The following is an 18271-nucleotide window of genomic DNA, read 5'->3' on the forward strand; positions in this document are numbered from 1 at the left end:
CAGTACTGATAAATGATCAGAATTATAATATTTCTGACTGTCTGAGGCTAAGTTGAATGAATGGACTTTGAAACGGAATCGAATGGATTATAGAAATCAGTGATGATACCCAGCCCTAGTGAGCAGCCTAGGCACGACAGAAGTGGATGTAGCTGTAATAGGAAAAGAACTATTGCTAACTTTTCGTAGTTAAGGCCTGATCCTTCTGAAATTCATAGCCGTGCTCTGACACGGTGTCATCAATCTTTGAATGCTGAAAAAGCACAGTGTATCCAGAAAAACACATTATATTATATAAATTATTATAAAATTTGTGTGCGCGTAACTTTTGTGCCGGTACGCCTAACTTTTTAAAGTTAGACGTACCGGTACACCCATGGCAAAAAGTAAAATGGTAAATGGCCTGCATTTGTATAGCGCTTTTCTAGTCCATAGGACCCCAAAGCGCTTTACACTACATTCAGTCATTCACCCATTCACACACACATTCACACACTGGCGATGGCAAGCCACATTGTAGCCACAGCTGCCCTGGGGCGCACTGACAGAGGCGAGGCTGCCGGACACTGGTGCCACCGGGCCCTCTGACCACCACCAATAAAATGATCAGCGTCCTGCTTTACCAGGTGTAACAATCAAGTTTAACATCAGGCTTCCGTGAAAACAGAATTTATCCGTGAAAACAGAATTTAGAAGCTAGCAGGAAGTTAGCTTGCTAGTTTCCACCCAAACATCATAAAGCATGTTCTGACTGAGAGATTTCTGAAAAATTTAAACGTACAGCTCTGCCATCACTTCCAACATAAATGAAGACAGAAAACTACACAGCAGTGACTTTTATAGAGTTGCTGAAGTTGGACTAGCTGGTATATAATGATGTGCTATGTGATCGCTAGCGACACAGCTATGTTAGCATAACATTAACGCAGTGAAGCTGGAGGATGAATGCCAAACTTTTTTCCACTCGATAAAAGTTAACGCAAGGTTCCTGATGGTTAGGGACAAATCGCATGGCAGGATGCTGTAAATGGATCAAACTTCAGTCAGGAGAACAACTGAGATAATCCATCCACAATACGAGGTTAGTCATTAATAACTGCAACAACAAGGGAATAGAGCAGCTGCGAGAGAATTTGACATTAATGAATCAATGGTACGGAAGTGGAAGAAGCTCAGTTTTTGGCTTTCCTCATATTTCAAAACGTACTTCATCTCTTTGCTATTACTGTTGCCCGGCATAATTTCCAGATGATATTGCTTGCAGCCGCTGCAATGCTTTCGACCAAAACAGGCACAGCTTGATGACATCATCAACATGCGGTATAGTCAAAATCTCTACCGTTGGCCAAATTCATATCGTTTCTACCGTATACCATTTATACCGCCCACCCCTACACCTACTACTACTGTATTTACCATTAAACACCTTTCAGTTGCTTATTTGCAAAGAATCGCCACAACAGATGGAATTACACAGCTCTCACAGTAATTTGTGTCTCCTCCTGCTCTAAAACTGATTATCTTTTTAGGTGAATATGTTAACCACAACTCTATGGAGCCACATAAAGGTACTGTAATACAGTTCATAGGTTTATAAGGCGGCACCGTCCCGGATGGTCAAGATTGGCATGCAATAAATGAGAAGTCAATCAAATGTCTTTGGATTAGGAAAAACAGCTAAATGTGCATTTAATCTCTTCTCTGCAATAATCTTATCAATTGTTTTAGCATTCAAAAAGACAGGCATGATGGACTAACAAGTGTCTAACAACAGTTTAGTGTTTGCGATCATAAAGCAGGATTGTCACTATGACAAACACTCGGAATAACGCTTTTTGGAACAAGAAAGTGGATGGTTTGAGGAAAGAGTACAGGAAGTCATCTGGAATGACCACAGGTTATAGTCCACAACTATCAGCCAGCTATCAGCCACCTGTAACACAGTCCTGAGAGTCCAAAAAAGACCATTTAACTAACATTCACACCTCAATCTCAGTAACCTTAATGATTCATGGGATTACAGGGTGGGGCAACAACTCACAAACATCCCCTGACATGTCCTAGAGTGTCTGGGCCCCCGTCAAGGCGACAGTCCTTGGGATAGGGAATTGAGTTCGAAAATGTGACCTTATTTCCGGGATACAACCACAAAGGATCGTAGGTAAAAGAGGCTAGCGTGCACGGGCTATTACAAGACAACAGTCACACAGAGATAAACAGACACAAAGAATGGCAAGAAGCTGTTGTATTATTAACTGCCATAGCAGGCTGCATGATAGCCATGGGAAGCCGACGGGTAAAGAGATCGTTTTTTATCGGATTCCTTCGTGGAAGAAATATGTTCAAGTCATGTTTCTGAAGTCCCGAAGAGGCGATGGATGGCCTGGATTGCGGGGTAAGTCCCGAGCCACACCGTGCTACAACAAATCTCTTTCACTGGAAAGAACAATGACTGTTACTGCCCCCTCTCTCTTCCAGTACTCCGGAGCAAAGAGACAGACAGGACGTCTGGGGACGCCGCCGGGTTTTCTTTGCTCCGCTCCGATTTTAGTGGATTTTAATGCTGTGGCTGACGCCACTGCTCGTATGGGTCTAACCTTTTCACTCCTTTGATTTTTTTCCTCGTACCTTTTTTTTGCCTTTCGTCAAGTCTGTCTTTGTACAGACCTGCCGTGTTCTCCTTCGTTTTGTACATAACTGTTTTGGTAAATGGTAAATGGCCTGTATTTATATAGCGCTTTACTAGTCCCTAAGGACCCCAAAGCGCTTTACATATCCAGTCATCCACCCATTCACAAACACATTCACACACTGGTGATGGCAAGCTACATTGTAGCCACAGCCACCCTGGGATGCACTGACAGAGCGAGGCTGCCGGACACTGGTGCCACCGGGCCCTCTGACCACCACCAGTAGGCAACGGGTGAAGTGTCTTGCCCAAGGACACAACAACCGAAACTGTCCAAGCTGGGGCTCGAACGGGCAACCTTCCGATTACAAGGCGAACTCCCAACTCTTGAGCCACGATCGCCCCACGATTGTTTTGGGAGCAAATAAAATGCAAGTAGGGATTAAAACAGCAGAATGAATGGTTACCGGTGCTGGAAATGCTAGCGCTTGATGCAGTGTTTTGATTTTGCTGCCGCTCGTACCTACAATGCAACGCGCACATGTCACGTCAACTAAAAAGAAACATCTTTAAAACTTAACGAAGTCCAGGTGCCTTCGACTCCAGCACTTTAGACCACCAGGATCTGGATGACTGAAAGCATCCAGACATGTTTTCCTGTATTTTAATTTTATCATTAATTATTTAAAATAGTGTAAAACTTCCCAAAATGAACTAAATCTATAAAGAGATTGTAAAGAAACAACTTCTATGACTTTATATCCTTTGTTGTGTTGACAAGATATCCTGTTCAAGTCACACTAGGCCTGGACTGTGCTGTCGTGCAATACCAAATTTGACCAGAAGACAGTGCAGTGAGTCAGTGTTTATTTAACCGGGTCGGTTTGTTTTCGGCATCTTCTTCCCGCCCAATAGTGGCAATGGGCATTTGTCTCTGCCCATTCTGCCATTCAACAAAAGCCTTTATTGAGAATAATTTAACCCTCATCCTCCATCTTTCCTGTGGTAATGTGCTTGTGTTAGCCTAACCATAGCACTGTAGCTAGCCACCAGCTAGCACACTACTATATATAAACTAGCCCAACTTCACTAACTTTCCAAAAGTCGCTGTCATTTAGTTTTCTGTCTTTGTTTACACCCAACATTATAGAAATGCTGTGTTTTGTTTTAGTGCTAAGTTCTATCTCGTACGTCTTCTCTTTCATTGATGTCTGGATGTTAATCTTCTGGTCAAACTTTAACACTGACCATTTTATTGGAGGTAAAAATACCTGGACCATTTTTAGCTATTAGTGGTGTCTGAGTGTTTGTTTACTTTTGGGAAGTGAAGGAACCTTTGCACCTGGAAATATTTACGAATTTTCCCGAAACACTGAGGTAAGTTGATGTTATGGAGCAGTATTATTAATTTTCAGTGTCTGTGTTCACCTTAAGTATCCTGAGCCCCCTATTTTTTATATACATATATTTTTTAAATAACTTTACCAAGTGTAGGGAGTAATAACAGCAAAAGTGTGAGATGGAAGTCATGTTCGGTTAAACAACAGCTCACTGTGGCAAAGTGAAACTCTCGAGTGCACATTCAAAGGGGAGATGTCACCGCTGTAAGTCAAGGAAAACAAGCCATTTGTCTCCGCGTCCTGCTGTGCAGAGCAGCCTCTCCTCCATCACAAGGTTTCCACTGACCTTATAAACCACCAAGTGTGGACACTCTCTGCATGATGCAGCGAAAAAAGCCACAAACTGAGAGCCTCAGAGGCACACAATTAGCAGTGACACCGGTGAAAAAGACTAGTCGAGCTTTAAAAACCATGTTGAGAAACACATCTGTTTCTTCTACAGTTATTAGATGGTTTTAGAGGTTGGCCGGATTGATCCAAATATCAATACCAACGATGGTATTGGTACTGAATCAATAAGGTTATGAATAAATTTAGGTGTAGATTTTACCACAAGAGGGTTTGGCTCAACTTAAAAGTGACCCTTAAAAGTTCCCTTATCATCAATCATGCTTTTCTTTCTTCCTTTTATTTGATTCCACTGAAATTTTGAATTCATTGTGAACTCTGCATGGCTCCTGCTTAAGTAGCTGATTTGCTGAGAACTTACTCCATGTGACTGGGGCTATTTAGCTGTTCTACACCTTTAAATTTCATATCCACAGGCGACCAACTTTTAGGCAGTAGCTCCTAAAGTTTGGAACAGCTGTTTTCCATCTGATAGGTTGGCCATAACACTGGTTTTGCTTTTAATTGCGCGATGAAGGAGAATCTATGTTGTAAAGACATAAACTTCACATGATCTCTAAAAACTTCAGGCCATCTGAGCACCCAAGTCTGAGGCGTTTTCCGGGAATGGTGACGCTACTTTGTCTATTTTGATATCTTATCTTTAAAATAATCTTCTCTAGAGCAGGTTAGGTCTGCAGCTTCAGAAGTGTGCCTGAGAACTCAGGCTTAAACCTGAAGTCTGAGTGCAGGTTTCAATTCAATTCAATTCAATTTTATTTATATAGCGCCAAATCACAACAACAGTCGCCTCAAGGCACTTTATATTGTAGACCCTACAATAATACATACAGAGAAAAACCCAACAATCCAGGCTTCTGGATTTTTTTTTGGAAGAATTCTATAACATTACAAGACTGGTAAAATTGGGAGTTATTGTCTTCACGTTCTCAAGAAAATACCACAACCTGAACTGGGCTTTATTGGAGCAAAGTGCAATAAAACAGATGGATGTCAGCAGGTAAAACATGTCTGGCTCTCACCCACCTGAAGAAGCAGCTCCCCCTCGGGTATCTGGATCTCTGTAGCTCCCGTCGTCTTGCTGGCATTGTTGTGATCACTGCTCCTGTTCGTGCCACTGGATAGCCGGTTCTTCAATGCCACTGCAGAACCAAAGGGGACAAGTTAGTGATGACCAGCAAAGGTCCGGGTAAACCAGCTCCGAGTAATTCAGGAACAAAAATGGAAAAAAATGTTTTGCGTTTGAATTTATCCTTTGCAGCTGCATCTCGTAGTGAGAAGCCGGAGGGTTTTCAGAAGCTTTGTTTTAAGATATTTTGACAGGAAGGCCAGTGGGAATAACAGCTTTACAGAAAGAGACAGAGAGTGACAGAGGGGGATTTCAGGACACAGCATAGAGGGAGTAACACCTTAAATGAAGGTGTGAAGAGGGAGAGAGCAACACTGTTTTTACACATGAACTTTGGATCATTTTGGGAGAATCAGGCTGGGATAGTGCTTAGTGTGTCATAACACAGTTGTAGTTCCTCAGATGCAGCACAGAGCAGGAAAATGTCTGCTTCAAAGACATTCTCAGAACTGCAAATAGTGTGTGAACTTTACATGAAGGAACTGCCATTATAGAGGGTGGAGGAGGCAGGACTGCTGTTGTGAAAAACACATATGAGGTATGTGAATGTTGCCTAATTTTAGCTAGAGAATAAACCAAAGCAATGATGGCTGATTTCTTAGTTTTTGCAACAAATTTTTAATATTAGACAAAAAATAACCTGACTGAATACAAATGCAATTTTTAAATGATGATTTCATTTATTCGGGGAAAGGATATCCTAATTTACCTGGTCCTGGGTGAAAACCTAATAACTAGTTGTGCCACCCTTGGTAGTAACAACTGCAGAGTCCTGTGCAGAGTCCTGAGACCAACCATGGAAGATGGTGTATTATGAGTGTGTGTGTGCGCACCCTTGAGGAGAAAATCTGTAGCAGGTCAAGTCTGAAGGAAACAAAGAGCTTTTCTGAAGCACCAGTGGAAACCTTAACAGAGGAGGAAGTCTTTGACAATATAGAGGCCGGAGGTTGGGATGGTCAAGCGGTTTCTTCTGATCGTGATCCAGACGCCCCGCGGGATTTAATAACGCTCCATCGTACCTCTTTAATATCACGAATGGAGTGGCTATGTTGACCAGCCCTCGGTGGTAATGCACAGCATGATGACCAAACACAAACCTCGGCATAGAGCCATTAGAAAGTTATGATTTTGGATGGAAACAACAGCAGTCTCTGCTGAATGAGGTCCTCCTGGTTATTATCTGAGTTATATTTCCAGAATCACTTCACAGGGATAGGAGCCACTTTAAACCTTTAACATACTTCTAGTATTGTCAGCAAAGAGTTGCTTAGATTAAATTAGCATGACAACATTGTGCTTTGGGCCTTTAATTCAAACAGTGACTCCTTAGTGAGCTGCAGCCAAACCTTTGTCTGCTGATGACTCAGACACAAAATAAAGCCTGTCGACCATCAATTATTAAGAGCGAGACAGGGTGGAAGGGGGTTTTTGGACCCTGACGTCATGACTTGGAGCCATTGGACAAAAAACACCCCGAGGCAACCATGAGGAGGAGGAGAAGCGACATGTGTTTGCAAACAGAGGTTGATGAAAATTTACAGAGGTTTCCTCAAGAGGTCTTCACTCGAATAGACACAGCAGTATGTGCACAGAAACGTTACAGTAAACAGGAATGCGATATTATCATAGTAACACATCAGTAACTGAGGGAGTTCATGAAGAGGCCCTTGGATGTCTTATTTTGTCGAAAACCCAAAATATATTCAGTTTCAAGCAAGGTCTAGCAACCTCCCAGGGTGCAGTTCCTCCAATGTCCACTTGGCTCTACCTGCACCTCAGTTTCCAAACAAGACTACAAAAGACAAGGGTCATAAGTGAGTAAATGCTTGTTTCTGCTGTTTATACAGTAGCATCTACACTCACTTTACTGCTCCAATGCCTTTCAGTCAGTTAGCAAGTTAGTTCAACTTGTGCTGCTAAATATTGGCTCTAAAACATTTTGTAGCCGCTTTACCCCACTCTTCTCATTGTATTAGAGTGTTTCATACTACCAGGCATGTCAAGAGTATATCCCTTTAGTGCTTAGTGTGTCATAACTGATACATACAGATTTTAAGATTTCTTTATAATCAGTGTGATACCCCCCCCCAAAACCTAAATAAATTGCACATTACATTGTTAAACAATAAATACTCCCTCAAAATTGTAGAGATAAGTTATGTAGCAAATATGATGAAAGCTAAGATTTAATGTTTTTTGTTTAACTCGTCAGAAGGTTCAATAAACGCTCGAATCATTGACTCATCTGATGAATAATTTGGCTTGCTGTGGCAAAATGTTTATTAAACTAGAAAAATACCCAAGAATGTTGCATTTTACTGTGTGAAATTGTAGTATTTTATTATAATAATATCAGGTATCGGTAGGGTTGAAAGCAGTACTCTGTACCTTTTACGGTACCAACTAAAATACTGAGTACCGATTTGCACTAAATTCAATTTTGGTACCCAAGCACATCTGGGTTAGAAGAAGAAAAAGTGAGACCATGTGATGACTCAAACCTGAACAAAAACTCGATGCAGGCAACACTAGGCCCTTCAAAGAATGTCTGTGTGAATGAGTCTTGTACAAACAAATCTCAAAATAAAGTAGAAAATCACTTATAGGTACTAGTAAGGTAGCTGGATAAGCAGTTCTATAAGTTTTATGATGGTTACGCTGACATTTCTTATCAGCATGCTATTTATGGTAAACAAACATGTTATGTCGGACAATATGTCTGAAATGTTAGCAGGTAAATGGTAAATGGACTAGTTCTTATAACTTTTACTATTTAATATTTTAGTACACAAACACCAGGAGACTGATGCTTACATCATTTACATCGTCTGACAGCAAAATGTTGTAAATAAATAATAAAACACAGAGAAGTATGGACTTATTTTGTTTGAGAAAACTTTGAATTTACTATTTCAAATGAAGCAAAGCACCGGAAACAGTACCAAATTCCACACACTGGTACTGGTTTTGGTTTAGCTGCTTACCAAGCTAATTACTTTTTATTTGTATTTAGTTTTAATCTTTTATTTTCATCTTTAAAAGTACCGAAAGTACAACAAGTACTGTTTGAAAATGAAGGATTTTTCCACATTATGTTTTATGGATGTTTTTCCATGTGTTTTAATTTCCATGGATATTTACAAAATATCGATAAAGTTCAGTAAAAAACCCTGATATTTTTATAGGCAGAAAATAACCAGGACATAAAATGGTAACACTGAAACTTAAAAATTCAAGAATCCCACGGGTGACATCACAGTGGCCATGTCCATCTTTTACATACAGCCTATAGTTTTCAGTTGTAAAGACCTGTCACGTTAAAGTGTATTGATAAATGACTAAATTTATTTCTACCATTTATGATGACTTAACAGCTGGTTTTTGGACATACAACCATCTTCTTGGATGCTTATTCAATGATAGCAATCATGTGCTTGGAGGTCTAAGCTCTGACAGACAAATACACAGTACTTTTAAAGCTTTCTGTCAAAGTAAGCTATAAACCAGTCTACTATTGACATCAGAACATCAGCTCCTTCACCTGATCCAGAAAAACTTTGTTAGAAGACTTGCACAGAGCTTCGGCATCAGTTCACAAAGCTGTATGTGAGCCTGAATATCTGAGAGTCAGTGGATTTGTTTCTGACTTTAATCCAGGCAAAGTTGCAATCATGCTTCCAGGTCCAGCACTCAACAACAAGCAAACACAACAACTGTGAGGTCGACCTGCAGCTAAGACGACCAGCTGACAACAGAGGGATGACGACGCAAATGGTGACCCCATCTAATCTCATCCTCCTGCAGGCCCACGTTCACAGAGCGAGCGATGGAAATGAATTTTTCAAAGGTTCAGACGAGTGCAGAGGAGAGCACCTCCCTGGGGACAACAGAAGCAAAACAGAGAGCACTGTCTGCAAACTACAATGTGTTTGTGGGTGTGGGTGTTAAATTTTTATGAAGGACCTCTACCTTCTCTAAAAACTGCAACCAAATCAATTTTACACTCGTCCCAAATGTCGCAATCTAAAGACCAGATCTTGTTCCATACATTCAGAAGCACCAGTTTTATAAATTTTATAAACAAGTTTTATTATTTTATTATAAAGTTTAAATTATTAAAATGTTACTCAGCATTGGTGTTAAGCCACTTAACAGTGACCATGACCTATCGGCAGCAGATAAACAGTATGTGAAAGTCATGTCCTAAAGAAACAGGAACAAATCCATTAAAGACCTGACACAGGACCTAAGAGATCCATCTGGACCTTCAGCTGATCATCTACTGTTCACTGAAGCCTCATCAGAAATTGTCTCAGTGGAAGGCTGGCTGTCAAGAGGCCATTCATAAGGAAGGGAAACAGAGAGAAAAAGCTGAGGTATAAAAATTACAGAAGAACTGGACTGAAAATCAGTGGAAACAGGTCTGATGGAGTGATGGATCTGGTCTTAGTATTCTCATCAGTATGTACAGAGAAGTTCAGGAGAGAGGTACAACAGTGAGCGCCTACAGCCATCTGTAAAACATGGTGGAGTCTCTGTCATGGTTTAAGCTGGATTTCAGTCACTGTTGCTGGAGATCTCAGAAAAGTACTGTTAGATTTTGATCGAACATGCAATACCATCTGGAAAACAGTCTAAATTCTTTTTTTTATCTTTAATAAAATCCAGGCTTCCATGAAAACAGAATTTATTAAATTTAACAGAGTTAGAAGCTAGCAGAAAGTTAGCTATCTTTCTTTGCCTTTAGACAACAATTCTGATGGCAAAAGAGCCAAACGGGACAGGCCAAAAAAAAAAAAAAAAAAAGAAGCTAGCAGAAAGTTAGCTAGCTAGTTTCCACCTAAACATGATAAAGCATGTTCTGAGAGATTTCTGAAAAATTAAAACGTACAGCTCTGCCATCATTTCCAACATAAATGAAGACAGAAAACTACACAGCAGTGACTTTTTTAGGGTTACTGAAGTTGGACTAGCTGGTATATAATGATGTGCTACATGATCGCTAGCGACACAGCTATGCTAGCATAACATAAACACAGTGAAGCTGGAGGATGAATGCCAAACTTTTTCCACTCGATAAAAGTTAACGTGAGGGTTTCTGGTGGTCAGGGACAAATGCAATTGCATGGCAGGATGTTGTAAACGGATCAAACTTCAGTCAGGAGAAGAACTGAGGTAATCCATCCACAATATGAGGTTAGTTATTGCCTTTTCTCATATTCCAAAATGTGCTTCGTCTCTTCGCTATTACTGTCGCCCGGCATAATTTGCAGAGGATATTGCTTGCAGCCGCTGCGATACTTTCGACCAAAACAGGTGCAGCTTGATGACATCATCAACATGCGCTATCGCGGTAGAGCGGTATAGTCAAAATCTCTACCGTTGGCCAAATTCATATCATTTTTACTATACAACGTTTATACCGCCCACCCCTAAGTGGAACACTATCAGTCATGGATTGGCAGAGAAAAGAAGAAAAGGCATAAAAATCCAAAGAAGAGCTTTGAATGTCCTTCAAGAAGCCTGGTGAACTATTCCTGAAGACTACTTAAAGACAGACTTAAAGGCCCGCGGGCCACATCTGGCCCAGCGTACATTTACATCCGTCCCGCGAGATCATTTTATATAGATTTATTATTATTGTTATGCATGGCCCGGCGATATGAGGCGCTAATAACACACAAACAACAGATCCCATAACGCAGCGCTGCAGCTTCCTTGCCAAACGCTAGGCTACTTGGGAACATTCCCGCGTTAATCAAGTCAAACTTCTGTTATTGCGAAGCTAGCCCCTCACAATGGCGAAGAGAAAAGTTGATTCTGTAAACAGAGCCTTTCAGCACAGGTGGGTGACTGAATATATGTTTACAGATATTGCTGGTAAATCCGTGTGTCTTATTTATGGAGCTAATGTTGCTGTAATTAAGGAATTTAATTTAAGACAACACTACGAGACAAAACATCAGGATAAGCTGAAAAACCTAAATGCAGAGCAGAAACTACAGAAGGTAGAAGAGCTAAAGAAGAATCTAACATTTCAGCAGACTTTTTTTCACCAGAGCAAAATCACAAAGTGAAGCTGTTGTGAAAGCAAGTTTTATTGTAGCAGCGGAGACAGCCAAATCAGCCCGGTACCACTATGAAGAGCTGCATGATGAAGGTGTGCGACGTCTTGTGTCCAGACAAAACGCGCTTCATTCGTGGAGTGGAAATATTGGACATCAAATCGATGCAGGGGACAACGACAGGAAAAGATATTTTTTAAAACGTATGTCAAAGTATAACCAACGTGAAATTGCCCTGGGACAAACTTGTTGGACTGACAACAGATGGAGCGCCGGTGTTGTGTGGTGAAAAAAGCGGACTAGTCAGCAGGATGCGAGTAAAGATGCAGGAGGAGAACTGAACCGGTGAGTTAACAGCATATCACTGCATCACGCACCAGGAAAGGCTGTGTGGTAAAATCCTAAAAATGGAGCATGTAATGATCACCGTAACGCAAACCGTACATTTTATCTGAGCTAAAAGTTTAAATCACCGTCAATTTCAGTCTTTTATGTGGGAAATAGATTCAGAGTTTGCCGACATTCCTCATCATACAGAGGTCCGTTAGCTGAGTTGGGATAAAAATTCTCAATAGAGTTTTTGAGCTCAGCAAGGAAATCTGTCAGTTCATGGACATGGCATGTATGATGCAGTGAAGGCATTTCAAGTGAAGCTGTCACAAATGCACCAGTGCAACTTGCCTCACTTTCCCTGTTGCCAAGTAATGTTGAACCAAGTCGGCGCACTTTGCTGAACTGCACCTGTGCAGATTCAGATGGAGCTGCAGTGTAATGATACACTCAAGGAAAAGTACGACACTGAATGGCCCGCACAGTTTATTAGTTCCATTCCTGAAGCAACGCCCCAGCTCCGTCTACATGCGGCTCCAACCTTGTGTATGCTTTCATTTATTTTTTCTGGGGTTTTTGGCAGCATGTTCATATTTCTAACCTGCATAATTTTGACAGGATATATTTTTATGAAGAGCAAAATATTTAAAGTTAAAGTTAATTTTTTTAAGTTTATTTAATCTGGACTAATATTCCTGTCTGTTTTTAATTCATATTTATGTTTAAAAAACATTGTTTTAGTGTGTTCAATAAATGTTTATCTTGTTTGGCCCGCGACCTAAAGTGTGCCTTGAGTTTTGGCCCCCTGTGCAATTGAGTTTGACACCCCTGGTGTGAAGCTTGCGCAATTGGGGTGTGAATCTGTTCACGCATATAAATAAACAACCTGAAAAGGTTGCTTGAAGTCCTTGATTTCAATTTCACCTGTCTTAATGACCTGCAGGACCCCTGCATCAGTTTCGTGTCCTAAGAAAATGCAGGTAAAAATCAAAGGAAATACTCCTACTTTAAGGACAGCTCTGCATGGATGTGAATGTGGAACAATTTGATGAGAATAAATATGAATAAAATCATACCAACATGAAACAGCTGTGTAGTGCAGCAGCTGTATTTTCTTCTTTGATAGTAAATTTGCTGACAAGCGTCTTTCAAGTTCATGAGTTTTGCCAGATGTCATGAACGCAGCATCGAAGTCTGATGTGACATTTTCTTCCCCTTCATTTGCTGCTTCATGAGGCGGAATGAAATCTGATGCACAAAGACATAATCACAGAGGTTGAAGGGAGAGTTGAAAGTTCACTTGAAATGTTCTCAGTGTTTGTGATGGGCTTACAGATTTTTGGTTGGTATCGGTGTACTGGAGACTTCACAATAAGCTGCGCACAAAGTAGGTTGTAAAATCCACTGATGAAAAGTTAATAAAGTGATGGCACTCTTTTCTTTTTTATGTATATTCAGTGAATGTATATATATGTTTTTAAGCCTTTAAGTCTGGATCTAACCGAATCCAAAGGGGAAAAGCTTCACACAACAGCTTTCCCCCTTTGGTGTAAAACTATTTATTAAGAATTATCTTCATACTTTATAACCCTCAAATAGGGCTGTGCAATATGACCAAAATCTCATATCCCGATATAAGACATCTATCGTCCGATAACGATATAAATCACAAAAACTTAACATTTTCTGTAAATTCTGTGAATCTCAGGCAGCTCGACTTACGTGGAGTGTTTCTAGCTGGGCGTCGTGTACCTGGAGTCGAGTGTTTTATCCGATGCATGAAACGATACATTTTTAGACATAAGTTGTAACGGCCGCCGTTTTCTTTGTGAGTATTTATTACACAGTGTGCTGCGGGGAAAAGCCTGTTCTAACGTTTGAGTCTAAGGTTTATTTTTTAGCACCTGGCGGCTCTTTTGGCTTCTCATCCGTAAATACTCTGCATACTCTTTCATGTGATTCAGTTTATTTTGAAAAGTCTCAGCAGGATCTTAAGCTTTATTGGTGGAAAGGTGGAAAATAAACAAGCGGACACGCGATGGTTTTACCGTCGTTGTTGCTAACGACAACGCATAAAAACAGGCGCTTGTCCATCCGTAGTGTGGTTATATAAAATATAAGAGAAAGAGAGAACTTTAAGACATTACTATAGCAACAACAGTGACCGTCATAACGATGAAAAAATATTGCCGTAAACAGTTTATTTTGCGACACCACGAAACAAACGATAGCGTAAAATGAAACTATAGACGTTTTTATATTGTCATCCAATATATATCGTTATATCGAACAGCCCTACCCTCAAATGTAACAAATCTAATGGTTAAACCTCCAAAAATGGACTATTCTAAGAATGATGTTGGCCCTTTTTTAATTCTGTAGTAGCAATACATCTCAAAGAAGTTGGAACATGGGCAACAAAGGACGGGCAAAGAAAGCGGCATAAAAAGAAACAGCTGGAGGCACATTTTGGAACTAATTAAGCTAACTATCAACAGGGCAGTAACGTGACTGGGTATAAAAGAAACATCTTACAGAGGCAGGGTTTCTCAGAGGTTGAGCAGGGTTCACCAATCTCCTGTTGTGAACTGGTGTTATATGAATGAAACCTAAGGTAATTGGAAAAATGTCAGGAACATTGACTGTGACCCAAACTGTTTATATCACATATCGGAATCAGTTGATGATTTCTTGATGCATCCCTAGGAGTGAATTTGTGACATCACAGCACTGCAGATTCTGCTTTGTTCAATCAGCTGCCCCCTTTCCTCTTCAAAGGCTCTGTAAAGCATCCATGAGTGGATTATCCCGCTGTGTTTTCATTCTCTGGGGCTTTCATCTCATCTCTGTTAACTGTAGTGCTCAGTTTGCTTAGACGTACATTATTGTGTGGCTGAAACTCAGGTGTAAGGGTCATCTCATGACCACAGGCATGGGGAGCTGACCTACAATGCGTTTGTGCTGTGCTACAGCATGAGGATAGGGGGGTCACTCAGGGTTCACGCACTTGTATGGAGATGCTTCTGCAGGCTGTTTTTGAAGCTTCTGTTGTGCATTTTTAGCTCTACAGAGGATTTGAGTGGAAGAGTTAATAACTCAGCAAGTTCCCCAGGAGACAGTGGCGTAGCAATACACTGTGTAGAGTGGATCAGGTGAGCTAAATCATCCAAACTCATACTTATCTGATAACTAGCTAACACTACAAACCAATGTTTTGATGCATACTCAATGATCCAGGTAAGTAAATCCCAAAAGGTTGATTCTGTTCATCTGGACATCTCATTTGTGAATAAAAATGCATTTTACTTGAAACAAGAAAAGAAAATTTTATTATTATTTTATATTCAGAATATCCCCCAGATCACTGTGAAAGTTAGTAATAAACAAAAATGGCTGAAATACTGTTGAATTGTATCTGTATTTGTTATATTTACAACTTACAACTGCTACTTCAAAATATATATATGCACTGAATCATAATGCAGGTAAAATTTACGTCATTCTGGAGCTTTGTTTGAGGAAATGTTCTCTTACTAGACCTCCCTAAATTTTAATTGAATACTCCTGCTGTGAACAGTGTGTTTTGCAAGACCACGATGAAATGTGTGAATGTATGAAACGCTGAAACAGCACTTTTGTGTCTTTTTTGTCATAATGCACGTCCCTAATAACTACACACACACACACACACACAACTCACAAACTACAACATATCGTCAAACTATTGTTATGCAAGACTGTGATAATGAAAAAGGATAAAATTAAAGAAGGCTGCAAGTCATTCCCTGTGTTATCTGGGATTTGCAGCGCAGTTTGGGACGAGTGGTTCCTTCACAGTTAAAAGTAATTATGGACACAGACTCCTTGTTTTACAGTCAGTCGCTCTATTTTGGGTCATGCTCTAAAAAAGATTATTTTGTAAATTTGGCTCATTCTAAGTGTGAGAAAAGAGAATTATCCAGGATATCCAAGCACTTTGTGGCTTTATATTTATCATTTGTGGCCGTTACTCTTTTAAAATGTTGCTCTAAATATCTCTAAAATGGACAAAAATGCAGGTTTTAAAAACCAAAATAAGTCTACAACACACAGATTTGTGAGAAAACAAAAAGCCACTATTAATGGTTCAACACACGATTTAATGCATCCTGAATATGTTGAATGAATAATGAAATTAAATCAGAAAATAAAGCATAAAGCAATAAAGGTTATTATTTTTAGGAGCTACGTCTGTGTACTCTGATGGCCATATGTAAATCCTTTTTGGTTAGTCTCATTACTTAGATTAAGTTTATATCAGTTTATATGAACACACAAAATAATCTTGCATAAACTGGCAAAGTCGCGTTCTCCCTCACACTGACTGACGCTGGAGGATTTTTCAGGCTGAGCAGATTTCTGAGGGCTGTTTGTTGTTTTTGGACAGATGTACAATCTGCTTTTAATGGATAATCTGTGAAAACATTCAGCGCTGCCTCACACACACACACCCACGCGCGCACGCACACACACACACAGAGTAAAATCCATCTGCTATGCCTGTAAGCCCGCTAACTCCTCGACAAAGCTGATCCTTCTGCACTTTTGCACTTCTTAAACAGAGTCTGAATCACAGACGCAAGGGTCACCACCAATGTTCCCTCTAAGTTTTCATGTGTCTGAGCAAACACAAACTCCCTGAGCGGTCCTTTAGACGTGTGTGGTCATGCCAGCATCGAATCCATCCAAGTTACATGGTTTATTAAAATAATCAAATTACAGCATTTACATTTATGTTAGACTACTTTTAATTAAGTGCTTTAGCCCACTTACAATGAAAATTTTAAAAAATCTTGTTCATGACTTGCGTAGTATGTTAACACTATTGGAAGTAAAAATAACATGAACTTCAATTTTTAAAACACAACTTTATTTAAAAAAAAAAATAAAGCTCTGACTTGTATTATGAGTATGAGTCTGTGGTCTGGGAGAGAGTCTGTAACTCTCTGTCTGCAAAATACAGTATATAATGACCAATGTTGGGCAATTAATTATACAGTTACTTCTAGAGCAGAGCAATATGGCCAAAAATATTTATCACGATATATATTTGAAAATTTGCGATAACGATATAACTGACGATATAATTGATGCGAGACAAAATACAACTCCACAACTTTACCAGTGCAAAAAAACCCCATCCATTTATTTTCACTTAAACAAGCAGCTGGTTTTTTTATGTGCATTACAGTGATATAAAAACGTAACAGTGCAAATGCAAATTCCTTGCTGAAGGTTTAACCAAAAGGCATTTCCAGTAGAAATGGGCTGACATATCCTGAGCATAACCATGTATGATATCCACTGAAGTTAAAAAGAGCACCACCAACCACGATCACTGACACCCTTACAAACACCATTGCCTTCATAATCAAGCATTGAGCCTCGCTCTGTTGTATAAACTCTTCAGGCTCAACGTGGTTGAATTATTAACTGCAGGCAGCTCCTAAGTTACTCTCTGTGAGGACCCAAATATAAACTCCTTAAACAAGAACAGGATATGTTTCTGTGTCCTTGCTACAGAGTTCCTGCACAGCTTCAACCTCCTAAGACCTGAACTCTTCCATGGCATGCATTTTAAATTTCTCTTTGATAATTGGGCATATTGGGACCCGATGAATGTAAAAACAAGGAATCACCGGATTTTTTTTAACCCGATTTGTACATTTGTTTTAAATTTTGATAAAACAGAGGCAGTATAATATCCTCGTAAATGGATATCAGACCCTTGTGGAGCAAAATTTAGTATTTTGATCTAGTCAATCCAAAATGTGATGGCCACATATGTGGATGCCAGGTCCTAGGAGGTTAAAACGGCAAAAGTGATGCTTTTAAGTCACAATTTTAAAGGTAATAGCTAAAAGTTAGAACTTAGCTGTATTGTTTTAAGCTGCCAGAGAAGCCAAATTACATTTTTGAAAATCACTTCAACAAGGTGCTGGAAACATTCCTCAGTCGGGTCTATATAGACATGATAGCATCACACAGTTGTTGCAGATTTGTTGGCTTCACATCACAAAGGTGCTATCTGGACTCAGATCTGGTGACTGTGGAGCCCATTTGAGTACAGTGAACTCATTGTCATGTTAAAGAAACCAGTTTGAGATGATCTGAGCTTTGTGACATGGTGTGTTATCTTGCTGGAAGCAGCCATCAGAAGATGGTACACTGTGGTACAATACTCAGGTAGGCTGTGGTGTTTAAATGATGTCAGTTAGTACTAAGTAGAGCTGGGCGATAGAACGATAACGATATGTATCGCGATATAACTTTTACTCGATAGAGAAATTAAGCTATCGCGATAGACCTCGCCGCTCTTGTCCTCAAAAAA

The 18271-nt window shown here is 39.9% G+C and overlaps 1 protein-coding gene across 3 annotated transcripts in view; it reads right to left on the reverse strand.

Annotated features, from left to right (window-relative positions):
- The window catches only part of ahr1b (aryl hydrocarbon receptor 1b), a 55893-nt gene that overhangs the window by 32107 nt on the left and 5515 nt on the right, over positions 1-18271 (reverse strand). For all 3 annotated transcript variants that reach the window (XM_005919923.2, XM_005919925.3, XM_005919921.3), the window contains one exon: positions 5404-5519. In XM_005919923.2, coding sequence (XP_005919985.1) covers positions 5404-5519 — 116 coding nt within the window. The remainder of the gene's footprint in view (positions 1-5403; positions 5520-18271) is intronic.

The sequence above is a fragment of the Haplochromis burtoni genome, unplaced genomic scaffold, assembly GCF_018398535.1.
Source record: "Haplochromis burtoni strain Fernald_Lab_line unplaced genomic scaffold, NCSU_Asbu1 Contig_39, whole genome shotgun sequence".
NCBI classification, from domain to species: domain Eukaryota; kingdom Metazoa; phylum Chordata; class Actinopteri; order Cichliformes; family Cichlidae; genus Haplochromis; species Haplochromis burtoni.